This window comes from Syzygium oleosum, unplaced genomic scaffold, assembly GCF_021117445.2.
Source record: "Syzygium oleosum isolate NSW1041296 unplaced genomic scaffold, Sole_v2.1 Sole_v2.01, whole genome shotgun sequence".
In the NCBI taxonomy this organism is placed as follows: Eukaryota; Viridiplantae; Streptophyta; class Magnoliopsida; order Myrtales; family Myrtaceae; genus Syzygium; species Syzygium oleosum.
Genome location: NW_026607485.1, coordinates 36273503 through 36298153, shown reverse-complemented (window position 1 = coordinate 36298153; position 24651 = coordinate 36273503). Strand labels below are relative to the sequence as shown.

General features: G+C 39.1%; 3 protein-coding genes across 4 annotated transcripts; 2 read left to right on the top strand and 1 right to left on the bottom strand.

The window, feature by feature from the left end:
* Positions 1-1652: 1652 nt before the first annotated feature.
* Positions 1653-2521, bottom strand: LOC115680900 (protein SRC2 homolog). The gene is made up of 2 exons (XM_030604742.1): positions 2240-2521; positions 1653-1949 (listed from the first exon to the last, which is right to left on the bottom strand). The coding sequence occupies exons 1-2, from the start codon at positions 2519-2521 to the stop codon at positions 1653-1655; spliced, it is 579 nt and encodes a 192-aa protein (XP_030460602.1).
* Positions 2522-8807: 6286 nt separating this feature from the next.
* On the top strand, positions 8808-20934 carry LOC115678641 (wee1-like protein kinase). 2 transcript variants are annotated; one of them, XR_008816594.1, is made up of 11 exons: positions 8808-9170; positions 9637-9697; positions 9783-9843; positions 11005-11271; positions 11471-11538; positions 11649-11758; positions 11828-11868; positions 11949-12094; positions 13196-13549; positions 13654-13808; positions 20898-20934. XR_008816594.1 is itself a non-coding variant. In XM_030602041.2 (10 exons), the coding sequence occupies exons 1-10, from the start codon at positions 8869-8871 to the stop codon at positions 13747-13749; spliced, it is 1506 nt and encodes a 501-aa protein (XP_030457901.2). In that variant the 5' UTR covers positions 8808-8868; the 3' UTR covers positions 13750-14177. The 2 variants fall into 2 exon arrangements, 1 of the variants encoding a protein (XP_030457901.2); XM_030602041.2 differs by lacking the exon at positions 20898-20934 and having other exon boundaries at positions 13654-14177.
* On the top strand, positions 18585-20890 carry LOC115678650 (wee1-like protein kinase). Its single transcript, XM_030602052.2, has 7 exons — positions 18585-18798; positions 18957-19024; positions 19127-19236; positions 19305-19345; positions 19431-19576; positions 20290-20643; positions 20748-20890. The coding sequence occupies exons 1-7, from the start codon at positions 18627-18629 to the stop codon at positions 20841-20843; spliced, it is 987 nt and encodes a 328-aa protein (XP_030457912.2). The 5' UTR covers positions 18585-18626; the 3' UTR covers positions 20844-20890.
* Positions 20935-24651: the final 3717 nt, after the last annotated feature.

Here is a 24651-nt window from a genome sequence, read left to right as displayed (position 1 = left end):
TATATATATATATATTGGGCATTCTTCGTTAAGAGCATTCAAGAAGCAACTTCTTTGTTAATTACATTTTGAAGTAATTCGAGAGTATTAAAGTCAATAAATTTTGTGACAAGATTTTGTATAATTCCATTGTGAGATTGAAAGATTATTTTTTAAGGAATTATAAAGGCTAAACACTGTGAAAATTACTCGGTGTAATTGAGTGTTGGGAAATACTAAAAGTACTTGAGTGTAGTTGTAATTTCCATTGTATCGCATGATTATAATGGAATACTTTGATGCTCTTCTCATAGAGTAAGTCACAAAAATCGAACAAAGTAAATTCGGTGTTCAATTTAGTTCCTTGTTTTGTTTTTTGCATTGTTTGATTGCTTGTTTTTTGCAACAAACGACCCATGACGATGTAATTATATCAACAGTTCTCCCACCGGCTTTTGGAATATTACTCTTTTGCAGGTACATGCGATTGACTATCGAATTTGAAATCTCATCATTTCACCTTCATTTGTGATACCAACTTCCTTGAATTCACATAGAATTACAAAAGAAGAAAAAAAGAAAAAGAAAATTACAGATAGAAGTAGTTATCATGCGGAAAAAAAAAATGCAGTTCATAGGAATTTAGAGAGGATTCGAAATTTTTGAGGAGGATACCCTTAGACATATTCGTCAAATGTTTCAAATCCGGTTTCATAAGTTGGTCCTCCATTCGATATTATGGCCCCATTTGGTTCAGCATTTGGAATGCTCATTTAGGCTCTAAAGTTCATTGGCCAAATGCAAATGGTGTTTGACAACTTTTTTTACTCACTTTGGAGAAATGCAATTTCTTTTAGAATGCTCTCCAAGGGACTTTTGGCCAATGCAAGGGTGGAGGTGCTTTGAGAAGTTGCATTTTCGGAATGCAAATTGCACTGTTCATCACGACTATTCATCTTCCCCAGAGGCAGGTCCGGCGGCCGACGACCGCCGCCTGAAGGCTAGCCCGACCCCGGTGACCACCGCCTGGAGGTTACGCGACCCCAGCGACCGCTGCCTGGGTCGCGCGACCCAGGCGACGCCCGAGGTCCGGCAACCCCAGGCGGCGGTGGCTGGCAACCAGATCTGGCCGGCGGCAGTGGCCGGTGGTTAAGCTCCACCGGAGCTTTTTTTTTTAAAAAAAAAAATTAGCAAAAGTCCTTTAGTCCATGTTGATTTTAAAAAAACACTTACCAAACACTACTTGCATTTCGGAAAACCCCTTTAACTCAAAGGTATTTGCATTCCCCCAAATGCATTCCGCCAAAGTCGAACCAAATGGGCCCTATGTCACTCAACACCATACCACCAACGACGCCTCCAACGAATGCGGCTCCCATTCCGAAACCATTAATGTTGCCTCTCAGTTGCGGAGGCGGTGGCGGTGGCGGCTGCACCTGCACCGACTGTTGATAGCCATATGCAGCCGAATATCTTGGAGTGGGCTGAGGATATCCTGAAGTAGGTTGACGATATCCGACCTGTGGATAGCTAGGAATGGGCTGAGGATACTCGCCCGGGGCTTGTGGATAACTAGTAGCCGGCTGAGGATACCTTGCTTGCGGAACCACATCTCTAGGCCAGCCTTGAGGACCGAACCCGTATCCTCCTACGAAGCTAGGCTGAGGATATGATCACAATGGCGGAGCCACGTCTTTGGACCCTCCATGAGGAAGCAGCCCGTATCGACCTCCAAGGCCAGCCTGAGGATATCCTACCGGTGGATAACTGATCGGGGTTTGGGTCGTTGCCGCGGTATACGGCATGCTCGGTGGCGCTTGGAAAGGAAATCCCCCTGGTAGTTTTTCCCCGAACTTGAATGTGAATTTCAATTCGCCTTTCTCTTTACCAGACGGTTTCTTTACCGGATATTCAGCTTTCTTAGGATCCTTGTCCTTGCCAGCCGTTTCGAGTAATTCCTTGATGGGTACCTGAATACAATTATGTGCATGGTTTGTCAAGTTTTATATGAAACTCCTTTATCTTGCCTCCTTAACTAGACTCAGCGAAGTTTTCTTATCTCGCCCTCGTATAAGCTTAGGTTTCTAGGTCTGCCATTGAGTGGCACATTTATTTCATTGACGATCCGATTAAGATTCGATACTACATCCAGTAGAATTACACACTTACGTTGCATTCTAAGGTGAATGAAAAATTTTGTTCCCAAAGATAGAGACTTCCGTTTTCTTTTCTCACATATATGTTATCAATCTTACATCACCTGAGTTTCTCCAATGTCAAGATCACCGCCGGGGCGTTGGCATCTGAGTTTCAGAATCAAAAGAGGGCCATCCTTTTGGAGGGAAGCCGCGTCGATGACGAACTGCATGGGGAAGGTCCAGGCGGGGCTGTTGCCGCCTTCCCTGGCAGCTGGAGTCCGCTGCTTGGTGTTGGGATCGGTGGAGACGTTGGCCTCCAAGTACACAAGCATTTGCGGGACGTCTTTCCCCTTCTTGAGACCTTTTGCCGAGACTATGGTGATGTTAAGTGGCCTACACTCCATCTCCTTTCGGTCCTATACTTCTCTACTCAGAACACAGAGTTGAAACAAAAAGAGGCGAGAAACTTGGTGGAGGATTAAAGTGATATCTGCTTGGTTCAGGATGGTTCGTATTTATAAGCTAAGATGAAGTACGGGGAAAGACTACGGAGGTTTTCGATTTTGAAGTCAATGATCACGAGTTTAGGCTTAAAGAAATTCAACTTGCCTTGATAATGGGCACAACCATGCAAGAATAGTAACCACTGGCAAAGAATATCAACGTCTAAAATACAAAGTCAACGATGGGAGTTTTTGGAGGTCAATGAAGGGAACTATGAACATACAAAGTTAAAGTTCCTCTGCAGTCACTCCCTCATTCTTGATCACTGTATTAAGCATACTAATTAAAAAAAACTCTATTAAGCATGTAGTATTACAAAAATTGAAGTACTTTTCATAGAGAAATGTCACTAGCAAATCCCAATACAAAGCTTGCCACTTTTAGCATGTCTCCAGTAATTTCTGCAGCCTGAAATCTCGACCCAGATCGGGTCAACTTGGTTATAGGTCATCCATGGTTCATGCTGCTGTTTTGGAATCTTTAAAACTCATTTAAATGATATAATGAGCACACACAAGTTGTGCAAAAAACTTCTTCTATTACTTTTTTTTTTCAATAATATGAATCCCCGAATCTTCAATTCGACTAATCTCAACGAATGCGTGCAGATTATCCCACCCACATGTATTAGGTGAGGCTCGAGTGGCGGGCCTACAATACTTTACAATAAGATATTAATCGAATGATGGACTTAACCCTTTGTTTTTATATGTGTTCTTTCAAGGTTTTGATTCATCTAAATTGATAAGTGGCGGATAAATCTAAAGACAATTACTATACTGCTGACTTTGAATTGGAGTTGCGATGTCCATGTGACTTTGAACAATGTATATCATATTGCATTACCTGTCATTGACCTCGCAAAGATTCTAGACATGTCGGTCAATATTTGACTATTCAAACTTTGCTAATACGTGTTATTCATGGCCTTCACGCAAAAGAGTTCGGTTGGCCTCTTGGATCTTCTTGAAAATGTTTTGGACTTCATAGATTTTCAAGTTTTCTCGAAAGTATTTTTAGATAGTGAAGAGAAACACTTATCAAATACACATTGTATAAATAATTGATTTTAAAAAATATATATAAAGGTTGCATGACTCTTAGTACTGGTTTCGTCATTCTAGAAGTCGATCATTTCAAAATCGACGTTTTGGCCTTTGCATTCGAATGGCTAGTGGCGGGAAAGGGATTGTGTTGGACATACTCGACCCTCTATACCGGCGGGCCGTGCATGGTCTGACCCAGTTCGTGCTTTTGCCCCGGTTGTGCTTGTGTCGTGTATAACCTATGTCATTCTTGTGATCCTGCCATGTTTGCCATCGAGTGGCGATTTGTAAAAATGCGACTTGAAATCAAGTGATAAACGTTCAAGTTCCAAATTTCACGGAATTATCAATACATAGATAGAACATTATTCTTGATCTCAAAATATGGGCTTTCCCCTTTTAGAAAGATTAAGCATCAAATTGATCTCATTCCAAGTTCTTCTCTCCCTAGCAAAGCCGATGGAGGCAAATTCGTTATGTGAATTGTATTTACGTTTTGGTTAACATCATAACGCACATCCAAATTTACATATCTTGCAAGTTGAAGAGCTCCAATAATTTTCATGTTGAATCCTCGAACGCGTCCCAATAATAGATATTGCACTCCAAAGACAAATGCAGACTATTATGAGTAAACTTGAGAGACTGAGAGCGAAAATATACACTTAACTGGAGATTGAGAAGGAAAAGACATTGGCGAAAGAAAATTTGTGAGGATTTTAGATAGGTAAGTATTGGGCATTTGTAAATATAAATTTACTGAGGAAGAGAGAAAACACAGACAAAAAAAATTAAAAAGTGGGGGCCGTGCTGGCCCGATAGCAATGGTAATTAATCATTATTGTTTTATGGTTAATATATTTACCCATCTAGAAAATATTTTCCCTTGTTCACTAATAAATCAACTAATTAAACTCATGTTTTATAATCAATTCGATCCCTTGATTGGATCGGGGGCAAACACGTACGAAAAGATCACTTGGATTTAAGAAAGATTCGCTTGGATTTTCCCATGGTTTGTTTATTCCTTATCCCCCAAATCTTATTTCAATCTGATCCAAAAAGATTTCGAATTCTAAATATTGGATTTGATTTGGCTTTTTGAGTTAGTTAAATTTTGTTAACTACAATAATATGGTATATATAGAATATGTCATTTTCATGTTCCTTATTAGAGTGACACATAAGCACTTGATTCGAGTTATTTCTTTTATCTCCCCAATGAATCCTATGTTTGTAAAAATACGGACAAAATTTTCTCAATTCCAATCGATGAGGCACATTGTGTTGATTCTTTTAAGTAATATATCTGGAAAGACCCTTTGATTCCTTAATAAGACCGTTTTGAACACAGTTGATACATTCTAAAATAACCATTGCTCAGACATTTTTACCCTTGGCCATGAAAATCCTTCACGTTTTTTATTCAACCAACTCTTCTACTTTATGTGAAAAAAGGAAGGAAAAAAAAGAAATAAAAAACAAGTAAAACAACAAACTAATATTTTGGTATATATTGAATCGAAGTTTGATGTACAGTATTTCATTAAAAGATCTTGTATGATCTTCTTGCCGTAGACACATTTCTGTTCTCAAAATATTATTTATAGATGGAATTGGAGACTAAACCCGAATTTCGCCGAGGTTGAATCTACTTTTTTATTTCTCTTTCCTCCTTTTTTTATTATTAAATTTCTACTTGTTATATTGTATCGAATTCTATTTTATCGATAAAAAAAGAAGGGGAGGGATTACTCACAAATCTTTTGATTCTATGTCTAATCTTCTTCACCCCTTCACATGTCAATAGCTATGATGAAAAAAAAAAAAAGGAATGCCAATGCATCCGGAAATAAACGATTGATCTCTATCAAAAGACTTGCTAAAGCCCAAATCATAGAGTACTTGGTGCCACGGAAAGATATGCTTTTAGATCTTGCATTTTAAAACCTCCTTCTTTATTCTTTTTACTTATTGTATTTTTTTATTGTAATGCCTAATGGTAATGCATATATGATTCTATATAATATATATGTAAGTGGTTAAGGACTGCTTGTATTTGTACACGGAATTCCTAATTCCAATTGAAATGCACAATGATTCAGTAGATAAGATTTTGTTTTTTTTTTTAAAACTGAAAAAGATGTGCCTTCCGACCGAGCATTCCCAAAAAATATTCCTTTTTTTAGTTTTTTTTTACGATGGGTTAGATATTCATGTGTAGATAAGCCTTATATTATTATTATTATTATTATTATTATTATTATTATTATTATATGTTACATGAGAATAAAAAAAAGGAATGGCAAGATAACTTGGATATATCAATGTAAAAAAACGGATTTTGAAAACAAGAGAAGGATTCTATAAAATGACGCTATAGACCAATTGAAAAGGATGTAGGGTAGTTTGGTAGTGTGACTGTTTTGGGTAAAAATGTCACGTGTTCAAATCCTATCAACCTTACCTATTACTTCTCATATGAGTAGTAACGAAGGATTCATTGAAATCGATTCAAATCAAACATACATAATCATTTTTTTTTGTATCATATTCTATATGATAGTCTTATGTGTACAAGATGTATTTGGGTTAGAAAAACTCCTCTCTCTCTCTCTCTCTCTCTCTCTCTCTCTCTCTCTCTCTCTCTCTCTCTCTCTCTCTCTCTCTCTCTCTCTCTCTCTCTCTCTCTCTCTCTCTCTCTTTAAAGTTTTAGCTAGTATGATAATGATAAGAAGATAAGAAAGCGCTCTGTGTTTAGTTCGGTAAAACGTGGCTTTCCAAAACCCAATGTCGGAGGTTTAAATCCTGCAAAGCGTGATTCCAGTCTTGGTTAGGTTAGTCCGAAATTTATACTTAAATAATTGAACAGTAATCTTAATTCGACCTCCTTTAAATTAAAGAAAAGAGGTGAGGAGGTCACTTAAAAAAGATGTTAATTAATTTAATCAAAGGTCCAACTGATGACCACGTCTTTATTGTAAATATGCAGGTGCAAATAATCCAGCTAAAGTAATGGGAATTAGACCTAAGACAATTCCAAATAGAAATACTTTAATCATTTCATTTTTTTTATAGGGAAAAAGGAGAGGAAATTGACCCAGTTAGGAACTATAGAGTCTCTGAATACCACATAAAGATTTATTTTTATGCGATGTGTTCATTCAATTACTTTCAAATAAATAGTATCTTGGTGAGGCCAATAAAGAGAGCTGATATTATAATTAAAGCTGCTAGTAGAAAATCGAAATAATTAGTTATAGTAAGCATAAAGATGAAGGAGCTAAATGAAATGTGTTCTTTTTATACACATGTTTATAAAAGCACATCCCTAAGCTTCAAGATACGAAGATAAGTATAATTAGAGCGCGTGTAGCAACCATTATGTTCCCGGAAGCTAATTCTGTTCAGAAATAATTCTTTTTTATTCCCTTTCCGGGAATAATTTCTAAGCATTTGAAGGCGTTTGGTAACTACCCAAAATTTCTATTATTGGAATAGAAAAAGAGCAGAAATGCGTTTGGTAACTGTAAAAAATTTCTTTTTATTAATAATATTTTAGTAATATTTTGAATTTTTTTATATTTCTTTCTTTTTTTTTTCTTTCCCTTCCCCTTCCTTGGCCATGGCCGGCGACCGGCCATAGGCCAGGGCCGACGAGGGCATCGTAGACCTCGCCTGATTTAGCGAGGGCTAGACCCTTGCCGCCACCCTCACCAGATATGCCGAGGGCGACTAGCGGCCTAGGCGAGGGCTACCCTCGACGGCCTGGGAGAGGGTCACCCTCGCCAGATCCGGTGAGGGCGGCCCTTGCCCAGGTCGCGAGCCGCCCTTGCTAGATCCGGTGAGGGCGGCAGTGAGGGTTGCCCACGCTAGCTCTGACAAGGGCGGCCTTTGCCCTCACTGGCGGCAGGCCAGAATTGAAGAAGAAGAAGAAACCAAGGAGAAAGAAGAAAACTAAGAAGAAGAAGAAGAAAAGAACAATTCTTTTCCATTTCTGATTCTTGTTCCCAGAATCAAGAAGCTACTTTTTTTTACTTTTTGATTTTGTTTTAAAACTGATTGTGGGAACAAATTTTTGCAAATTTGTGCCTGGAAACAAAAAATTTACCAAATGAATTTCTGTTCCAAAACTGATTCTAAGAACAAAAGAACATAAATAGTTACTATTTGGCAACTTGCCAAACGTGCCCTTACCAATTCAAATGAAAGAATAAGTTTAATTTACAGTTGTTAATTCATCAAACAATATAAATGGGATTAACAAAAACATAGAGTGAAGGAGATGGAAAAAGAGATCAATTAATCATTTGTAACATTTATCTATCTCTTCATTTTGAATCAAGGATTCGTTAGACAATTCTTGAATGGGACTAATAATAAAATACAAAAATAATAAGAATTTTGAATTATTAATATAATAATAAGAAATTTGAATCCATATAGAACAAAATTCAAAAATCATTTCTCTCTTTTTTTAATCTTTTCTTTAATCGTATCTAATCTATTTTTCGATTTTAGAATAGAGAGTGACATTATGAGAAGACCACCTTTTTTTTTTCCTTGTCACTTGAGATATGATGTGAATGAACCTACAAGGCTGCTACTGAATTTAATAAGTAAACATAAGTGCTTCACAATTAGGTCATGTCGAGCCAACGGGCCATCTGCCTCGGCCCAATCGCCCCCTATTCTATTGCGACCCGAAAAATCACACCTTCAATTGATTGGATTTCCGCCTAAAAACATTATTAAAGCGGTTCCACGATTCTATGAAAAAATGGATTCTCGTCCAGGTCGTAAATCCATATAATTCTTCGCAGCTTTTATATGAATTTAAAAAATATATGCTTACCAAGTGAAATTTATATATTTTTAATTCGACGATCATCGACATCGAGCTAGTTGGACTTCGTACTCGCCCCGACCATTTTGCACTTATTCGGGGGGAAGAAAAAGGTCGAGAGCCGATGAAAGAGGTCGTCATTAAAGTCCACAAGATGGACGGTCCTGATCAGTCAGTTGACCAGGCCACACGGTAGTCCTTCCGCCCCGCCCCGATCAAACCCCGCGCGAAATTTGAATCGCTTCGCACCTTTTCACGAAGCCGACAAGACTCGCAGCAGTGACCTCCCGAACATCCGCGAAATTCGAGATTTAGAGAGAGAGAGAGAGAGAGAGAGAGAGAGAGAGAGAGAGAGATGAAGAGGAAGAGCGGGAAGCGAACCGGTGGCCGCGCCGGCGGCGGCGGGAGGTGGAGCGCCGCCGAGGCGAAGGGGACAGCGGCGGCGGAGAGCTGGGAGGCCCAGCTAGGGCAGGTGTCCCTCCTCTCTCTCCACCCCGACCACCATCGCCGCCAACCTCCTTCCGCTGCCAATCCCAAGCCCTCTCTCCTCCCGAGCCTCCTCGAGCCCGATCCCTCGCTCCACTCCGCCTCGGCTCACGACGGCGAGGCCGGCGCCGGCGCCGGCGCCGATTGCATCCTCAGCCAGGATTTCTTCTGGTAATCGACGGTGCCCTGTGTGCCTGTGAAGCTGATTTCTGATTTCTTTCTCTTTGGCTTTATTGGCTTCGTTTGGAGTTCGATCGATGGGTTTATGTGAGGAGCTGGCGGTTCCGTTTTTAACTTTTCTTTTTGGGGGTTGGGGGAAGCGCGGAGGGCTTAAACGCCACGAATAGTGTCGTATTGTGTGGTTGCTTGACGGAGATGCACGTTGGATTTGAAAGTAGCATCTTTGTATTACGTTGGAATTAGCAAATGCGCTTTTAAGCTGTTGTGAAAGAACGAAGTTGGAGGTAAACATCACCGCCGGTGAAGCGGAATTTGACAATGAAGACAAAAATGTGGAAGTTAGGCCTGGTTTTGTGTGTCGATGTATTTACTCTGCTTTGAGCAGAATAAATGGGGTTCGTTAACTTCGAGTTTTCCTCGACAACTTTGTTTTGTGTTGTCTTTGTTGTGGATGCAGTACTCCGGATTATATCACCCCGGACAATCAAAATTTAGTGAACGGCTTGGATTATAACAAGGTAAGGTAGATGTGATGTTGTTCTCTGCTTTGTCTGACTTTGATGTGATATTCTTGGCATGAATTTCCCCATCCTATCCATGCAGGACAATTGCCCTAAATCACCGGAGAAACTTAATTCGACTAAGACCAAAAGGTTTCGGCAAGGTATGTTTTAGCTGCGCCGTTGATGCTCTTGAAAATTTTTCGTTTCTCATGTTAGTAACTCGAATAGATTTCTTTAGATGCCCGAAATATTATTGTAAATCTGTTAACATGTTTGAGGATTCTGGGCAATCATGAGGAATGCATTGGCCTCTTTGTCAATGGCCCTCACGAGCAGGATCATGAATAATTATCGGATGTAACGGAATGCCAGGTTATTACACTTGGGATAGACTGTGAATCTAAAGCTTTTGTCAGGGTCGAACAAATAGACGAAAATTTTTCTCCTTGATGGGGTCGTCTAATAGAATAGCTGGATTCTACTCAGCTGGTTTAATCATTCAGCCGTGTCACACCTTAGATGGACGTTTTTTCTTTTTTGAACCAATCAGTAGGGAATATAGCTAGATAAATCTTCTCTATAAGTATCGTGATCTTTAGTATGCATAATTAAGCAGGCGAGTGGTTGATGTGAATTGGAATGTATGAGATAAATGTTGACTTGATTTTCTCTTTGGGGGATAATTCTCTAGATTTGTGGAGTTTGTGGGTAATTTATCAATGATAGTATTGAGAGAATTTTTTTAGCGTACCCTGTATTATTTGCTACGAATTCGATCAAGCCTTTGAGATCCATATAATCACCTGAAATTGTTTATCTACCTCTTTAAAGGTCGATCATTTTAATGATGATGCTAGATCAGATTTTGTGCTTCTGCGATTGGAAGAGTATGGATCATGTGCTTTTATATGTAATGCATAATGATTATGATAACATTATGGGAGTTGCAAAGAGCGGGATCCTCCATCCAATTTCTCTTGCTTGAGCAAGTCAAAGAATGTTCATGGAAAGTGATCATTTGAGGGACTGAATCGAGATATTACACCGAAGTGTTGGGCACATTCATGTCGAGACATCATAGCCACTTGATATATCTGATCACTGTTTCGTGTGTTCACACTTTTCCTAATTGTCAATGCCCATTTTTGAGTAGTTTTGATTCAATTATCTGCATGCGCCTACAGATAGCACATAAACAAAGATATACAGTTTAGCTCTTATCGGTCATTTCTCTTATTGAAATTTCCGATTGTCATAATTGTTATCTGTAGTACTTCAAATTTGAGGAAATTTGAGGTGTTTACCTTTGTGACTTTCGTCAGATCAAGTTACCGTGAATCCTCAAAGTCCCATTTTTTCTGGAAGTCAGCAAATAGAGGATCTTACAGAGGATACTTTGGAAACTGAAGAAGCTATAATTGAGAAAAAAGTATCAAATGGCAAGCAGCAGATACACAGTTATGTCCCACAGTCTGCCATTGCTTTACGCTGTAGGGTCATGCCCCCTCCTTGCATTAGAAACCCATATCTCAATGATGCATCAGAGACTGACATAGATCCTTTCGGAAATCAAAGGTCCAAATGTGCTGGTATGTGTATATTGCCTGTTAGTTATTGATTCATGTGGCATGTACGAATTATAATCATAGTCTTCTAAATTGTGCATTCTATATATGCCATATCTTTAGAAAATAAGAAGATAAATTGATAATGAGAAATTGTGAATGGTTTGTTCGCTGTTTCAGTTAAGACGTTTATGTATGTTTATTGTTATGTGACTATATGCAGGCTTATTCTCTTCTATTACCGGAGGAGATGGTCTCTCACGGTACCACACCGATTTCCATGAAATTGAGGTCTCTATTCCAAATTAAAGCCTTTTGCAAATATAGTATATAGCTATTCTTTACTACACAGAAATTCAAGTTTCTTTGGATTGACTTGTTAATTTGCAAATTCTTCCCAGCAAGTTGGAGCTGGTAACTTCAGCCGTGTTTTGAAAGTTTTAAAGAGAATAGACGGTTGCTTGTATGCTGTGAAGCAAAGCATCAGGCCATTGTATCAAGATTGGGAAAGGTACTTGTCTCGCTGCTTTCAGACATTCACCACTTATTTGAACAGAATATGATACCCACTGTATTGTAGGAGAAAAGCTTTGATGGAAGTACAATCTTTGGCAGCTTTAGGTATCAATGCCGGTTTCATTACCTCAATTTTGTATTCTGCTGCATGATTTTCTCTAATAATCTTGGCATGTTTGTTACAGGCTCTCACGAGAACATTGTTGGATATTACTCTTCGTGGTTCGAAAATGAGCATCTTTACATTCAGATGGAGCTCTGTGATTACAGCTTATCTAGTCAGAAGTATAAACGTTTAACCGAATGTGACGCCTTGACAGCTCTATATCAGGTTAACCACAAGTTTATGTGATGATGGCAATTTATAATGATATAAATGGCCTTTATTAAGTTATTCTATCAAGCAACCCATGATGCTAAGTTCAATGGCATTCAGAATTAAGGATTGATCCTCAAGTATTAGGTTCACTTCGTAAGCAGTAAAGTTGTCACTTCAATTTTGAATATGCAGTGAAAGAAAAGCAGTTTTTTTGAATTTTTATTTTTGCTTGTTAAAGAGTCGAACCTTAAAGCTTCAATCTTTAGGGGGAAGGTGATACATGTCGAAGATCAATAGAAATCTTGTAGACACGTAATGCTGGATAAATGTGCATCTACGTTCAGTTGCAGACCGGAAGAATTAAAAGTGGGAAATATGTCTAGCATGTGTGAGTGTAAAAATGGAGAATAAGATGGAAAACTTGCTTAAATGGGGCCCACTACATCGTTTGTCCATGAGGTTTTACTGGTGTTCTTTGCATGCACTTTTCCACTAAATATTTTAACTATTCAAGTGGGATTCTTCACTTTGGGTTTATGATTGTTTCAATCATGATCACATCCCATCCGGTCATCCATCATATATAATTCATCATACTTGCATAGAGTGGGGATTTTAGGTGCTCATATTACTCAAAAGAATTTAAAAGTGGGATTTATGATTGTGGCACCTCCTTTCCAAACGATTGGTTTAGTTACAAAAAATGAAAGTAAAAAAGTTCTTCCTTCTTGGAAGAGTACACAGACTATCCACTTCCTAGTATAGGATTTGGGTGACCAATGGCTACGTGAATGCTATTGATGAGCTTCCATGAGATATAGTATTTGTGACTTTCTATCGTACTGTGGTTCACAAATCTTCAATTATTTATAAGATGTTTTCGGGTTATCACTTATTCAAGTATCTCAATGATCAAGTCCTGGATAATGCAGTGAGAGTGCAATGGAAATTTGGGCTAAAGCTCCTTTCCTTATTACATATATAAAAGACCATCTTCATTTCCTTTGACAAGATATAGTGGCCTATTATGGATTTTATTTTTCGTAATCTTTGTCATGAAGGTTAATGGTTTATCTTCATGATTTACACTTGCTAATGTCAAAATACCTGCAGCTTGCGAAAGCATTGCTTTTTATGCATGACAGAGGAATTGCCCACCTTGATGTTAAGCCGGATAATATTTATGTCAAGAATGGTGTGTACAAGCTTGGTGACCTTGGTTGTGCGACTCTCCTTAATAACAGCCTACCCGTTGAGGAGGGCGATGCACGGTATATGCCTCAGGAGATCCTGAATGACAATTTTGATCATCTTGATAAGGTTGATATATTTTCCTTGGGAGCTTCTATATATGAGCTTATAAGAGGGTCGCCTTTGCCGGAATCTGGGCCTCAGTTTCTGAATCTTAGAGAGGGAAAGCTGCCCCTTCTCCCTGGCCATTCACTGCATTTCCAGAACTTGCTGAAGGTACCGTTTCTTCGTTTCTTTCAATGGGACTTGTGTTGTTTTGTTTTTTGCTTTTGGGGAAAACCGTTGATTTTGTGGCTTTCTGATGTTCTTGACTTCTGCAGGTCATGATGGATCCAGATCCAACCACCCGGCCTTCTGCAAAAGAACTGGTGGCTAATCCAATTTTGGACAGGATTCGGAGGAATGGAAAGATTTAAGCCATGACAGTAATCGGATTTCAACCACGAACATAAATAATTAATTGCAGGCACTGAATGTATCAGTGACCATTCGGGGTGAAGTTGAATACGAAGGTATTAGGAAAATCGAGTGCCAATTTTGCTTTTTATTCTTTGGCTGGTATGTGCACCAATTTTTGTGCTGCAATGGTGCTGGATCGGTAAATGGGAACGGCACTAGCAAATGGTGTTGTAGGCCCGACCCCAAGCTAAGATATGCCGTGTAATTGAAAAGCCATGTTCATCCCAGAGTCCGATTATCCTTTGCTATCTGCCATGAAGAATCTGTGGGTGCTTGCTGTTCCTAATGTTGATATAATTCATTCCAATTGTACAGACATCAGCTTTAAGCTTTGAACCAGTTATTTGATCTGTGGGAAGTCACCTATTTCATCTTTCTTGCAGCATGCTCAAGTGTTCAGTCGTAATTCTTGCTCAACGATTCTTGCTTTTGGAGTCGCTGGTATCTACAGAACCAATCGAGTTGTCTAGAGCTGTCCGGTCCTGGCACCAAAAGAAAAAATCCTGTTATCCTAGAAATGATGAGCTTGTCCTGGCGTAATCATTTTCTATGTTTTCATTTCTTAAGACTATGTCAAATCACTTTTGCAATACAGTGAGATTAGAATTAGACACGAAATTGTCGTGCAAGTTAGTGATTGAACAGTAAAATAGGCGAAGTATTTTTAGTAATCCCTAAGAAGGATGCCTCACATATTGGTAGCTGACGTCTATTGCATATTTTCATGAGGCTTGAGATGGAAATGTTATGATAATACTTAAATTCTCAGTGAAAAAATTAGGCACGGTTTTTTCAGGAACGAGACAAAGTACGAGGACTAAACCTAGTCACCTTGCGCATGGTGATCGATGTTACAATGGAAGATTTCAGTCGAACGAAAGCGGGTGGAAAGATCCAACGTCTGGCCGGGGGCATAATTTGATGAAAAAAGAAAGTAAGGGGACGAGAAACGCGCTCCCCAAAAACCAGAAGGACCAAACTGCAAATCTACACCGCAAATTATTGCTGGCAATGATCGTGCAATCTGCTTTAATGGTCCTCAAAGGAACGCTTTTGACAATGCCCACGCGTCTGGGACCGTCCATTAATCGGTAATTAATCTTTAGTCCTCCGGTGGAAACGTCATCGATGCCTTAATCAAAACATGGGTCGGTGATTAGATGCTGGTCAACAATGATGGAGACTCCCGAAGAGATTTCCACGCACGCCATGACTATCAACAGCTCGAGATTATACTAATAAGCATGCGGCCCTCTAGTAAAGGGATTGAAAGGTAAGGTCGTAAAATACCAGGTTCGAGATTCGATTCTCGTGAGCGCAAATATACATAATAGAGAGGAGTGAGACCAAAAAAAAAATAAGCACGAGATTCTCTCTCCTCTTTAGCCGAGAAAGCTAGACACCGAGAAATGCGCACAGTACAAAGTTGAATTGGTTGATCTCTCTTGATTTGTGGATGATTAGTATATAGAGAGATCTCTCTCTATCATAATTAGCAGTGGAGACCAAGGATACTATATCCTTCAAAGTACAATTATTTTATATTGTGAGGCCCATTATGAGTCCAAAATTTATTCATCCGAAGCGGACTTTCTCGTCATAAAAAAAAAAGGGTAAAGTTGCCCCGCCCCCACCTCCCCCCACCCAATAGGAAGACTTGTTAAGCATACTTTATTTAGAGTAATTCAATTTTGAAAGTACTGATTATGCATAATGCGAGATGATAAGTATATCAGAAATTGTAAAGTTTCCTTAATTGGTTGCTTTAACAAGTCGCCCGTTAAACAAAATCCAATAAAAATTATGAGGGTAACTCTTGGGTAAGAGATGATGATCGGGGAAAAACGACTACCCCGACAAAGTATACAAAGGGAAGATAACAAAGGACCATCTCAAATGAGTAAACTTCATGTAATGACTAAACAGGGTGCATAACAATGAGGAACTTCTAGGTATTTATTATACAGAAGAAAAAAAGATAACTTAGCAACAATATTGTCGAATTCCTAATCTAGATTAAAAGCAATTAATCCTAAATACACTTAAAACAAACTTGCAAATAATGATAATATCCCACATCCCTATCCCTATAATTCTCATAACAGTACTTTTTCAGTTTGCTTTATGAAGTCTCTTCCTCACTTCCTTCTGTAACCGCTCGATTTTCCGAGCCTTTTCTTCGGCATCTTCACTGAATAGGGGGCTCCCATGGTGGTAAGATCCAAAAGAGTTAACTGGTGCTACTCTCCATACACAGCTTCAAATGGTCATTTTAGAAACTATCTGAAGAAGTCCCCATCTCCCTCTCGTTTCGTCGATTCAATGGATGAGTTATCGACTCACTAAACATTTTGTCGGTTTTAATGATTGTCGATGATTGGCTACCTCGTTATCGATGTCGATGTCGTTCGGCTCCCAAGATTGGTGTACGAATTGTGAAGATTCTTTTATTGTAATGTTGCTTTCAAGAGTCTATTTTATGTTTAGTTTAATGTTTTGTAAATTTCTAGGAATCTATCTTCTCGGAATGTTAGATATATTTATGAGTGATTTAAGATTAAGATTAAGAGTTATGTAACAAGCCTATATAAAGGCAAGTCTTCTTGTAATTTCTTAATGGGGCGAAATATAAAGAAAGAAAACAAAAGAGTCTATTCGTCTTCTTTTCTTCCTTAAGTTTGCTGTTCCTCTATAGTTCGACACTATCCTCGATGTACTCGGGTTGAGCCAATAACAAATTCCACTGTAGAACATGTTCTCATATAAATCTTCTTGTGACAAGTTACCTGATTTCTCGATAAGGCAAATCTGGCTCCATCGAGGGAAGACGGACCCGATTCTGGTCTTGTCGAGTTTGGCTGAGCTAGGAGACTAAACCCAGGCGGCATCTGATGGTGTTGCGGTGGTGTCGGTTTGAAGGGGACGAGGTTGACGTCGCGAATCGTTTGGTTCTTTTTGAAAGAGTCGAGCCATCCGTCTACTCAACCAAAAATACGTGATATGAAAGACATTTTTTGATGGAAGATGGTAAGTGTATATACCATTTTGTGTGTTTGTCATTGGTTGAATTGGTTGAATGGATGCTTGATGTGGTCATTTCGAGTAACTTAAAAAGGCCACTGAAGATAGTCGAGGGGGACAAAAGTGAAACCAACTGCTCCGAGTTGTTGGAAGATAAGAAGAAAACTTCGTTCATCCCAAAAGTTTATGAAAGAATTAATTCACCAAAGACATTCTCCAGATTCATCCCCAATCTTGCGTCAGCGCCTGCCTGATTTCTCTGCTCGTTCATACTGACTTCTCTTTTGTAATTACTCTAGCTTTTTGAGAGAAGAATTTGTCCATATGTGGGCACATTAGTTTTGCATGTGTGAATGCAACGCCCATCATCTTCACCTACTAAGAACCTCGTCCTCTGCAGAACTGATTGCCATCACCTTCTCTCTACCCATTCCTCCGCCTCTGCAGCCCGCCTCCGTGCGTGCGTGCGTGTCTTTACGACTTGGAGAGAGAGAGTGAGAAATGTCGGGAGACGTGGTGGAGCAATCCCGGGAAGACGAACGCCCACGAGCCGAGAGAGCTGCTCCGTTACCAGAGAAACTTAATACGACTAAGAGCAATGGATTTCGGCAAGGTATGTTTTCGTTGCGCTGTCGATGCTTCTCATAGAGGTTTTCTTTCTCACATGCCAGTAGCTCGAAACGAATTCGTTAGGCACCAATTAACATGGATTGTGGGCAATCATGAGAATGCAGTGGCCTCATTGTCAATGGTCCTGGCGGGCAGGATCATGAATAACTGTAGGACGTAAACGGAATGTCGGGTTCATACACTTGGGATAGAAAGTGAATCTAGAGCTTTTGTCTCGGTCCAGCGAATAAATGAAAAATTATTCTCCTCGGTGGGTTCCTCCAATGGAATAGTTGGACTCTACTCTGTTGGTGTATTCATTCAACCATGTCACTTATTAGATGGACATTTCTCCTTTTTTGAACCAAATAATTGGGAATACGGCAGCTAGACAGATCTACTCTATAAGTGTCATCATTTTTAAGTATGCATAATAAAGCAGGTGAACGGTTCATGTGAATTGGAATGTGTGAAATGAATGTTGTCTTGGTTTTCGCTTTGGGGGATGATTCTCTAGATTTGCAAAGTTTGCGGGTTATCTAATCAATGATAGTATCGAGAAAGTTTTTTCATTGTAAGCTGTATCCTTTCCTATGAAGTCAACGATGATGCTAGATCAGGTTTTGTGCTTCACAATCTGTGGAGTCTTGTTTTAATTTTGAGGGATCATATGCTTTTATATGTAATGCCTCAAGATTATGATAGTAACTTCATCGAAGTTTGCAAAGAGCTAGAGCCTCCAGACAGGTTCTCTTGCTTGAGCAAGTCAAAAAATATTGAAGGAAAGCGATCATTGTAGGGACTGAATCAATGTATTTTACCGAAGTCTTCGGCACATGCTTATTGAGACATATCATAGCCACATGATAGATTTGATCACGGCTTTGCTTCTTGTGTTCAAACTTTCTACGTTGTCAATGCCCATTTTTGAGTAGTTTTGATTCAACTTTTTCATCTCCATGCACCTATGGCACAGCACATAAGCAAAGATATACACTTTAGCTCTAATCAGCCATTTCTCTTCTTGATGTCAAAATTTCCTGCTGTCATAGTTGTTATCTGTTAGAAGTTCAAACTTTGAGGTGTTTATTTTTGTGACTTTCCTCGGATCAAGTAACCTTGAATCCTCAAAGTCCAATTTTTCCTGGAAGTCAAACAAATAGAGGATCTTGCAGAGGATACTTTGGAAACTGAAGATGCTAAAATGGAGAAAAAAGTATCAAATGGTATGCAGCAGATACACAGTTATGTCCTACAGTCTTCCATTGCTTTACACTGTAGGGTCATGCCCCCACCTTGCATTAGAAACCCATATCTCAGTGATGCGTCAGAGACTGACGTAGATCCATTTGGAAATGAAAGGTCCAAAAGTGCTGGTATGTCTATAATCAAATCTTCTAAAACTGTGTATACTATTTATGCCATGTCTTAAAAAAAGGACAAATTGATAATGAGAAATTGCTAATGATTTGTTCGGTGTTTTGTTTAAGACATTTATTTACATTAATTGTTTAACAGATGCGACAATATGCAGGCTTATTCTCTTCTGTTACTGGAGGAGATTGTCCCTCACAGTACCACACCGATTTCCATGAAATTGAGGTCTCCATTCAAAATTAAAGTATATAGTATATTGCCCCTCGTTACTATACTGAAATTCAAGTTTCTTTTGGCTTGACTTGTCAATTTGCTAACTCTTCCCAGCAAATTGGAGCTGGTACCTTTGGTCGTGTTTGGAAAGTTTTAAAGAGAATAGATGGTTGCTTGTATGCTGTAAAGCAGATCATCAGGCCATTGTGTGAAGACAGAGAACGGTATTTGTCTCATGCACTGCTTTCAGACATTCACCACTTATCTGAACAGCATGATATCCATTGTGCAGGATAACAGCTTTGATGGAAGTACAATCTTTGGCAGCTTTAGGTATTAATGCTGCTTACATTATCCTCAATTTTGTATGTCTGCTGCAACATTTTCTCTGATAATCATCTTAGCATGTCTGTTACAGGCTCTCACGAGAACATTGTTGGATATTACTCTTCTTGGTTCGAAAATGAGCATCTTTACATTCAGATGGAGCTCTGTGATTACAACTTGTCCAGTCAGAAGTCTTCACTTTTAACCGAATATGACGCACTGACAACTCTACATCAGGTTAACCACAAGTTCATATGTTAATAGCAATGTCTTATGATATTAATGGCCTTTATTAAGTTACTTATATCAGCCAATCCATGAAGCAATGGTCAATAGCATTTAGAATTAAGGATTGATTCTAGCGCTAAATGAGCATAGTCTCCTCTCCTATAGTAGTAGGGTCATTTCATAAGCAGATTCCACATTGTTACTTAAATCTTGAATATGCAGTGGCAACAAAAGCATTTTTTTCAATATTTATTCGCAATTGTTAAAGAGTCAAACCTCAAAGCTTCAATCTTTAGGGGGAAGGTGATATGTGTTGAAGATCAATAAAATTCTTGTGGACATGTAATGCTGGATAATTGTGTGTTTGCCCTCCTTTGCAGACTGGAAGAACAATAGTTGGAAATATGTCTAGCATGTGTGAGTGTAAAAATGGAGAATAAGATGAAAAATCTTGCTTGAATGGGGTAACACTACATCGTTTGTCCAAGAGGTTTTACTGGTGTTCTTTGCAGTCATTATTCTACTAAGTATTTTAAGCATTTACCTGGGAAAGCAGGCTATAGCTCCTTCCCTCCTTATATATGTTAAAGACCACCTTCAACTTCAATTCCTTGGATAAGATATAGTGGTCTATTGTTATAGATTTTACTTTTATAATCTTGTCATGAAGGTTAATGTTTGGTCCCCATGATTTACCATTGCTAATGTCCAAATACCTGCAGCTTGCGAAAGTATTGCTTTTTATGCATGACAGAGGAATTGCCCACCTCGATGTCAAGCTGGATAACATTTATGTCAAGAATGGTGTATACAAGCTCGGTGATTTTGGTTGTGCGACTCTCCTTAACAACAGCCTACCCGTTCAGGAGGGTGATACACGGTACATGCCTCATGAGATCCTGAATGAGAACTTTGATCATCTTGACAAGGTTGATATTTTTGCCTTGGGAGCTTCTGCGTTTGAGCTTGTAACAGGGTCGACTTTGACGAAGTCTGGGCCTCAGTTTCTGAGTCTTAGAGAGGGAAATCTGCCTTTTCTACCTGGCCATTCACTGCATTTCCAGAATTTGCTGAAGGTGCTGTGTCTTCGTTTCTTTCAATGGGACTCGTCGTTTTCTTGTTCGCTTTTTTGGAAAGATCCATTAACCCGGTAGCTTTCCAACGTTCTCGACTTCCTCAGGTCATGATGGATCCAGATCCAACTGCCCGGCCTTCTGCGAAAGAACTGGTGGCGAGTCCAATTTTCGACAGGATTCGGAGGAACGGAAAGACCTGAGCCAAGACAGTGATTCCAACTATGAACACAAATAACTAACTGCAGGTGCTGAAGGTATCAGTGACCATTCAGGTAAAGTTGACTACGAAGGTATCGGGGAGATCCTGTGCCGATCTTGCTCTTTATTCTTTGGCTAGTACGTGCACCAATTTTGTGATGTAATGGTGCTGGATCGGTAAGCGGAAACATCAGTGAAAAGGCGTTGTAAGCATGACACTAAGGGAAGATATGCCGTGCAATGGAAAAGCCATGTTCATCTTTGAGTCCGAATATCATTTGCTATCTGCCATGAAGAATCGGTCGGCGCTTGCTGTTTCTACTCTTTATACAGTTCATTTCAATTGTACTGTCATCTACTTCAAGCTTTGAACCAGTTGTTTGATCTGTGGGAAGTCATCCATTTCATTTTTCTTGCAGCATGCAAAAGTGTTTAGTCATAATTCTAGTTCATTGACTCTGGCTTTGTTGTGCTAGTATGGGCTTTGTCTTTGCACAAGTCTTCTGCATCCGGACGAGGAGGGTGCTCCCTACTCATTCATTGAGAAATTATGTTCTACTTTTCATTTCACTAGATTATGTCAATCACTTCGTAAGACAGTTATTTAAATTAGTCGCAACAACAAAAAGGTTTAGACCACCAAAAAAAATAGTAAACTAGTTTACCCGTGCTGCATTTATCCTAAACTAATTTTCACATCACAAAAAATCTCAAACTGGTGACAAATCTTCCATCCGCCCACTTCTGTCCAATATCATCTTAAATTGCTAACTTGAAAACACACGGGGGCAAATAACTGGGATGATTGGCGTGTGACGTGGAAATTCAACATAAATGAGTCTCTTAAATGAAGTCATTTTGGAAAGTCAGATCTCAAGAAAATGAACTGAGTTGGGAAATCTGCTAATTATACCCAATTTTGCCTAAGATTTTGCTGATTTCTGATAGAGAAAAGGAACATATTCAATTGTGCCTTAATTCTTAATATCAATTCAATTTCTTCAAATCTGGCTTGTCAAAACGGCATTTTATTAGTGGAGACTCATTTATGTTGAATTTCTACGTCAAATCTACGTCACATGCCATTCATCCAAGTTGTTTGAAACTTTTTAAATATGAAATTTTTTTAAAATAAGTGTGGCATGAGTGTACCAATATTTGGTTTTTTTTTTTTTTGGTAGTATTGTCCCAAGAGATAACACAAAATCCCACAGAAAAAAACAGAGGTCCAAAGTAATTGCTAGGTAGGCACTAGTTTACACACCTTCCCATGGAGGCACTAGTTTTCAGTGGCACTAGTCATGCGGCAATCAATTGTACTCAGAGAAGTCTAAGGTGACCGACCACCTACCTCATGTCTAATTGAAGCAACATGTTTGCCCTTCTTCGGGCAAAGGACCCTCCACCTCCATTAGAATTGCAAAGAAGAGACTGCCCTTTCTGAGAAACGCAAATTGATGAACCTCCTGTGAGTGCAAAGAACCTTTTTTTTTCAATGCCTCCCTCCCACCAAATTGATTTAGGTAAAAAATAAATTTATGCAGAATATGACACCACTTGCAGGCATGGCGTTTGATTGCTGAACCCTATCTATCTGGGCAATGCCTACCTATGACCATACGCTCCGGTTCGATGCAGATTTCGCTTACTGGCTCAAACTTGAGGCATGTCCTAACGATCTCTATTTTAGGCATGATATTTGGGTCAGGTCACTGCTACTTTTCCATAGCTCCTCACGGGGGCTCAATCATTATAGAGATCTTCCAACTTCAAGCCGCGCTTGAATTTCATTATGACCGCGGACCTCATCAAGATATCAACTCTACCTGAAATTTGAACCGCTCCATAAGGATTTGCGAACACAACCCTCTCTACATGCAACTTGAATTGCTTCATAAGGATTTGTGAACACAACCCTCTTCATCACAGATTAAATAAATTACTAGTACATCCATATCTATCCGTTACTGGATGCACCCTCTATCGAATTGAGTAGGTATAGCAAAAGATAGCATTATAGGCTCCACCTCGTCATAAGCACCACATGTGGCATTAGTCGTGCGATAATTAATCGAAATTAAAGAAGGCTAAGGCCATCGCGTCCTCCCTAATGCGCCATTGAAGCGACATGTTGTTTCGCCTTTTTTAGACAAAGAACCCTCCGCCTCCGTTAGAGTTGCCATGAATCTCCTATAATTCTAGGAACATTTAGTAAATGCCAACCTCCGACCCAATTGATTTAAGGTAGAAATAGAAATGAATGCAGAATATGACAACTTGTAGAGGCACGGTTTTCAATTGCTGAACCCTCGCTATCTAGCGACGGCTGACCTGCATTGGACAAATTCGGAAAGTAGACGCTTGTAACAATCACTTTCGGGTCTAGAAAAGCAAGGGACATTAGACTTTCGGAAATTAATACATTTTTTAGAGTCCAACTTTGGTCTTCGTATTTGGTTTTGTAACAATCCTAATTCCTATACTAGTGTGTTATGGCAATTTAAGTCTTTTTTATTGTCGAATTTCATTGTAAAGTTTAAAGAAAAGTGCATAATCAACATGCACAAATTGCAATCCGTTCCGAATGGAGAGTGCTAAGTTTGCATCAACCATTGAAATGCAGTGCCTATGCGTAAGAATTTCATAGGAAAATGACATCATCGGTCCACGTACTTTTGAGGAAATTTTAGGTTTCGTTTATTTCGCGAAAAATGAATGATTTGCTATAAATGATCGTTTATCTCGTTTGAAATAATTAGTCAATAAAAAAATACTTCTATTATCGACAATAATCATACCTAAATATTTTCGTACATGATGAACATATTTTTCGTACACTAAATTTTGTAAGCGATACAATATATCATTTTTAGAAAAATATATTTCGAATTATTCATTTTTCGCGAAATAAACGAGCCTTTAGTACCTGTATCTATAACAAAACTAGTCCATGTATTATTGTCAAATTGATCTCTCATTGAAATAAATTCCACTATGTACGGTTCTTTTTTCAGATGAACAAATTTCTCGTTCGATGTCCCAACTAGGCATACACTGTACTCTCTTTTTCAACGAAGAAGGTGCGAAGTCATTCTCTTGAGTTTTAATTCTTCAATTGAAATTTGGACGGAAACCGTGGGTGGTGGTGGGGGGGAGAAAATGTGAACTAAAATTAAAACAAAAAGCGAAGTTTCTGACCACTTGCCGGATCAATTGATGGGGAGCAGCAGCCTTTCAGGAATACTTTAAACACGCTGCCCCCAACACTTGTCTTCAAGCGCTTTGTCTTCGACCTTGGTTCACAGCTGACGTGGCGCATTGACGTCGCTAGTCTAGCAAGAGGTACTTTAACTTTTCACCGGGGGCACAATTTGACAATTAAAGAAAGTGGGGGGGGCACGAAACGTGCTCCCGAAGAAACTGGAAGGGCCAAAGTGCAATTTTTCCAAGAATTTTTTTTAAGGAATGCTGTGCGTCTATTATTGCTGGCAATGATGCTCGCACATGCTTGCCACAAAGTCACAAACTAGATAAAATGAAGTATCTATTAGGCTGTCGGTGTCCTCGTCTGTCAGTGTCCTCGTTTAAGCACGACAAATTCCAAAATGTAATTTCGAATACTTAAATCGACGGTCTCCCATTTATTAGAATTCTCATCTCCAACTAAAGTTTGCCTGCCGCAATAAATAGAAAATTAAGCTGATAGACTTAGGCATAAATATATATTATTCTTTTATTTTTCCCCTCTTTGGGAAATAATTGAGAAATGCATCATACTTGGACGTCACGAACTTGGCAAAGCAGGTGCTT

Bases quoted from the DNA above. Each gene is read 5' to 3' on its own strand.
- LOC115680900 (XM_030604742.1), bottom strand. From the start codon at position 2,521: ATGGAGTGTAGGCCACTTAACATCACCATAGTCTCGGCAAAAGGTCTC. The intron at 1,950-2,239 runs GTGATGTAAGAT...AATTGTATTCAG, and splicing joins TTGACATTGGAGAAACTCAG to GTACCCATCAAGGAATTACT.
- LOC115678641 (XM_030602041.2), top strand. From the start codon at position 8,869: ATGAAGAGGAAGAGCGGGAAGCGAACCGGTGGCCGCGCCGGCGGCGGC. The intron at 9,171-9,636 runs GTAATCGACGGT...TTGTGGATGCAG, and splicing joins CTCAGCCAGGATTTCTTCTG to TACTCCGGATTATATCACCC. The intron at 11,759-11,827 runs GTACTTGTCTCG...ACTGTATTGTAG, and splicing joins TTGTATCAAGATTGGGAAAG to GAGAAAAGCTTTGATGGAAG.
- LOC115678650 (XM_030602052.2), top strand. From the start codon at position 18,627: ATGGAGAAAAAAGTATCAAATGGTATGCAGCAGATACACAGTTATGTC. The intron at 19,025-19,126 runs GTCTCCATTCAA...AACTCTTCCCAG, and splicing joins CCGATTTCCATGAAATTGAG to CAAATTGGAGCTGGTACCTT. The intron at 19,237-19,304 runs GTATTTGTCTCA...TCCATTGTGCAG, and splicing joins TTGTGTGAAGACAGAGAACG to GATAACAGCTTTGATGGAAG.